Source organism: Cucurbita moschata, unplaced genomic scaffold, assembly GCF_002738365.1.
Source record: "Cucurbita moschata cultivar Rifu unplaced genomic scaffold, Cmos_1.0 Cmo_Scf00051, whole genome shotgun sequence".
NCBI lineage: Eukaryota > Viridiplantae > Streptophyta > Magnoliopsida > Cucurbitales > Cucurbitaceae > Cucurbita > Cucurbita moschata.
Window position 1 is genome coordinate 513,794 of NW_019268567.1, and position 4,518 is coordinate 518,311.

At 39.6% G+C, this 4,518-nt stretch overlaps 1 protein-coding gene across 4 annotated transcripts in view; it reads left to right on the forward strand.

Annotated features, from left to right (window-relative positions):
• The window catches only part of LOC111435962 (KH domain-containing protein At1g09660/At1g09670-like), a 5,049-nt gene extending 973 nt beyond the window's left edge, over nt 1-4,076 (forward strand). The window contains exons 2-9 of one of the 4 annotated variants that reach the window (XM_023073597.1): nt 1-27; nt 150-260; nt 496-581; nt 1,639-1,778; nt 2,901-3,038; nt 3,125-3,241; nt 3,323-3,466; nt 3,554-4,076. In XM_023073597.1, coding sequence (XP_022929365.1) covers nt 160-260; nt 496-581; nt 1,639-1,778; nt 2,901-3,038; nt 3,125-3,241; nt 3,323-3,466; nt 3,554-3,700 — 873 coding nt within the window. In that variant the 5' untranslated portion in view covers nt 1-27; nt 150-159 and the 3' untranslated portion in view covers nt 3,701-4,076. Of the gene's footprint in view, nt 28-149; nt 261-495; nt 582-1,638; nt 1,779-2,900; nt 3,039-3,124; nt 3,242-3,322; nt 3,473-3,553 lie in introns of those variants that run through there. The other 3 variants (XM_023073598.1, XM_023073599.1, XM_023073600.1) reach the window with 3 other exon arrangements.
• The last annotated feature ends 442 nt before the right edge of the window (nt 4,077-4,518 follow it).

A 4,518-nucleotide genomic window follows, 5' to 3' on the forward strand; every position in this document is an offset into this window, starting at 1 on the left:
CCCCCCCCCCCCTTTCTTTCTGCAAAGGTACGCTTCTTTCTCTATCTGGGTCGCTCTGTTCTTCGTTGGATATCTTAATTTCACTCTTCTTCTCCACTTATTAACCCAATTCCACTTCTGGGTTTCTTCTATTTTGTTGTGTTCTTCAGTTTATGCGTTATGGGGGAGAGAACCCCACCTGGGAGTTACTTCCATTACCCTCCCCCTTCTGCCCATGCATCCCCTCACAGGACTCCTTCCATTCCCTTAGATCGGGAGAGGTAATTTCCCTTTCTCTGTTTCTCAATTCTTCATCATGATTTGCTTTTTGTTTTGTTTTTTTTTGTTTTTTGGACTGCTTGATTCAGATTCCTTGTTTGATTGATCATGTCATTCTGTTTTTATCCCACTTTTTAACTCTCTTGTGTTGGTTTGATCATCTTTGTCATTGCATTTGAATACTGACTAGAAGCCCTATTGAGCTTTTAGTGATGTTGTGTTGTGTGACAATGGCAGATATCTAGCTGAATTACTGTCAGAGAGACAGAAGTTGGGTCCCTTTGTGCAAGTTTTACCTCATTGTAGCAGACTTTTGAATCAAGGTGGGGTTATAAGATCTCTACTATTGCATTATGTTGTTGCAATACTTATTATTGTTTCTTGTAGTTTGGATTATTTGTTCCTTTGAAGTTTATTATGGGTAGACACTGTTTTCTTGATCATTTGAACAAATTTAATTACAACCGAGCATACGATTAGAGAAGCAAACGAGTAACGATCAATTGGGAAGAAGTTTTTTACTCCCTCGACTCGAGAATGGACTGGTATGTGAATTATATATCGAAAATACATGAGATTAGATGATCGGAACTGAAGTTTCGTGGAGAGGCTACGAACAAGGGGACATTTTGTGGCTATGTATTGCAATGGGAATGTTGTCTGAGGAGAGGTTGGAAGTCAGTCTTTGTGACACGGAGTTAAGCGTTCTCATTGTTTGTTGGCAGCTATTAAATACTAGCCTTATCTTATATCATTGAGTTGTAATGTGGGTCGGGTCAATCTAAGTTTAAGCTTAGCCTGTTATTAGAGCTAGACACTGGGTGGTGTGCTAGCGAGGACGATGGGCCTCCAAGGAGGGTGGGTTGTGAAATCCCACATCGGTTGGAGAGGGGAACGAAGCATTCCTTATAAGGGTGTGGAAACCTCTTCCTAGTAGACTTGTTCTAAAAACCTTGAGGGAATGCTCGGAAGGGAAACCCCAAAGAGGACAATATCTGCTAGCGGTGGGCTTGAGCGGTTACACTAAGGCCTACTATGTCCAAGAGCGTTTCATTTTCTCTGTGTGGATGGAGCCAAAGATGAATCCTATTGGCCTACTCGATACTTTGTCAAGTCGTAATTAATTAGACAAAATCAATTACCATAAGATGACGTTAACTTGTGATGATGTCATGAATCTGAGACATGAGACATGAGACATGATCGTGAGAAAAGTTCCCAATGACGGGTAATTTTTCATGAATAGCTAGCCATTTATCTTCGGAGTCGTCATCTTACACGAGTATTTGCTTAGTCAGTTGCATGTGCACTCCTTATATAAGACGAGCATTTTCTTAGTCAATTGCATGTGCACGCCTTATTTATTACATCTCATTTCAGAGATCAGACGTCTATCGGGCCTTAATCAAACTTCTGTGGATCATGAGAGATTTGAGCACGGGAGTCCTTACCGGTCACTAGGTCAGCTCTCGAATGGAAGACCAATGGACTTGGAAGGTTGGCCTCCAATGCAAATGGAGGTAAATATATATTTGTCCTTGATCTACTTCTTTTCCGTGTTGCTAGTTTTTCGATATGAACGCTTTCTCGTTGATCCCTATTTTCTTTGTATAAGGATATTTTTCTAAAAATGGAAAACTTAATTTTCTTTTAAATGAATGAAAGAATACAATACAGAAAGACAATAGCCTAGATTCGAGATACAAGTGTTTCGAGTTATTAAATTTTCATCTCGAGGGCTTGAATTCAGACCTTTGTAGGGTATCTCCAAACATCCCGAGCCATTACTACTGGGGAATTCCTTGGTTCTAACCTATGTATCCTTAAAATAGAATAAGTAGTTCTTCGTGTTTTGAAACAGAACCATAGAATAAGTAACGTATCTATGACAACATGTGTGCAACACTTGGACACTCTATGTAACAACCTAAGCTCACCGCTAGCAGATATTGTCCTTTTGGTCTTTCCCTTTCGGGTTTCCCTTCAAGGTTTGGACACTCTATGTAACAACCTAAGCTCACCGCTAGCAGATATTGTCCTTTTGGTCTTTCCCTTTCGGGTTTCCCTTCAAGGTTTGGACACTCTATGTAACAGCCTAAGCTCACCGCTAGCAGATATTGTCCTTTTGGTCTTTCCCTTTCGGGTTTCCCTTCAAGGTTTGGACACTCTATGTAACAGCCTAAGCCCACCGCTAGCCAATATTGTCCTTTTGGTCTTTCCCTTTCGGGTTTCCCTCCAAGGTTTGGACACTCTATGTAATAGCCTAAGCCCACCACTAGCCAATATTGTCCTTTTGGTCTTTCCCTTTCGGGTTTCCCTCCAAGGTTTGGACACTCTATGTAACAGCCTAAGTCCACCACTAGCAGATATTGTCCTCTTTGGGCATTCCCTCAAAGTTTTTAAAACGCGTTTGCTAGGGAGAGGTTTCCACACTCTTATAAAGAATGGCTCGTTCTCCTCCCCAATCGATGTGGGATCTCATAATAAATAGACACGAACGGTAATAGAACAAAAATTAATAGATTTTTGGAGTGAAATACATCAAACTCATACAGGCATACATTTCAATAAATGTGTACTTGTTGTATCCGTGTCCTTGATTTTTTTTAGAAAACCCGTGCTTAATGACATGTTTACGGCAGGGAAGTGGACATGTCCATGGTATGGGTTCCCTTCAAGCTCACTCAATGGGTTGGCCAAGGGTGCAAGGAGGAATTCCTGCTACGCCGATAGTTAAAAGAGTCGTTAGACTTGATGTACCTGTTGACAAATATCCAAACGTGAGTCGATATTCTTACGTTAGGTGATGATATTACTGACCTTTTGCCTCTCTGATGTTCATAGTTTGTTGCTTAAATCATGTCAGTATAACTTCGTTGGACGACTTCTCGGACCGCGCGGAAACTCCTTGAAAAGAGTCGAAGCCTTAACGGAATGTCGGGTGTACATAAGAGGCAAGGGCTCCATCAAGGATGCTTTGGAGGTACTAAAAGTTTTGAATCTCCTAGTCCTAACTTAAATCTTCAATAGTACTTACAATGGATCTGAATGTTGTGTGCTTTAGGAAGAGAAACTAAAGGACAAGCCTGGATATGAGCATCTTAATGAACCCTTGCATCTGTTGGTTGAGGCAGAATTCCCGGAGGATACGATAAACTCGCGCTTGGATCATGCCGTAGCCGTTTTAGAGAGCCTATTGAAGCCTGTGGTATGAACTAAACAACGCCCACATCGACTAAACCTCTGATCGTTTTATTATGAAGTCGTGTTCTTATGGAGTTGTTGTGTATTCCAGGATGAATTGCTTGATCAATATAAGAAGCAACAACTAAGAGAACTCGCATTACTAAATGGCACCCTAAGGGAGGAAAGTCCGAGTATGAGCCCGAGCATGTCGCCGTTTAACAGCACGGGACTGAAACGGGCCAAGACAGGGAGGTAAGGTAAGGTAAGGTAAGGTAAGGTAAGGAGTAATGACGAGCTTCGTGGTCGACACTGTGTCGGTTGAAACCACCTTGAGAGCTTTTGGTGCCTTCTTGTCTTCAGCAGATGGTCAAGAATTTTGCTGATTTTGCTGTGCTAAATCTGATAGATAGGCTTATGTTATGCTATTTGGCTGACCACTTTTTCCCTAATATGGGAGGGAAGGAGAACCCCCTCCCCCCAATTCAACATTTTTTCATTTTTTTTTTTTTTTTTTTTTTTTTACCCTTTTCTCTAAGGTAGCTATTTAATTTAGGTTAAATTATAAGTGCACCCCCATAAACTTTAATCATTATGCCAATTTAGTTCTTAAATTTTTATCCAATGATTCACTACGTCGTGTTAAATATTATCTATATTTCTTCGGTGGTAGGGCTATGTACATACCTTTGTTGATGCATGGCGGCAAAGTCGATAGAGACGGAGATTGAAATGAATCGATGAAATTTAACTGTTTAACTAATTAGAAAGTTGAAGGAGACGAGATAAAACTCAAGATGAAGGGAATCGAAAGGGTTTTAAGGAAAATTCAATGAACCTACTTAGTTTCAACCTCACGAATTACACATATTTCATCCTATGTTGTACATTAATTATCGTTTTTTACTAAGAAATTAATTTGAGTTAATGTTACAACTATTTATTGAATATTGTGCTATTTTACTATTTAATATTGTTTTTATAGCCATTTTTGCTAAGGGTAATGGATTTACACTTTTTTTTTTTTTTTTTTTTTTTTTTTTTTTTTTTTTTTTTTTTTTTTTTTTTTTTTTTTTT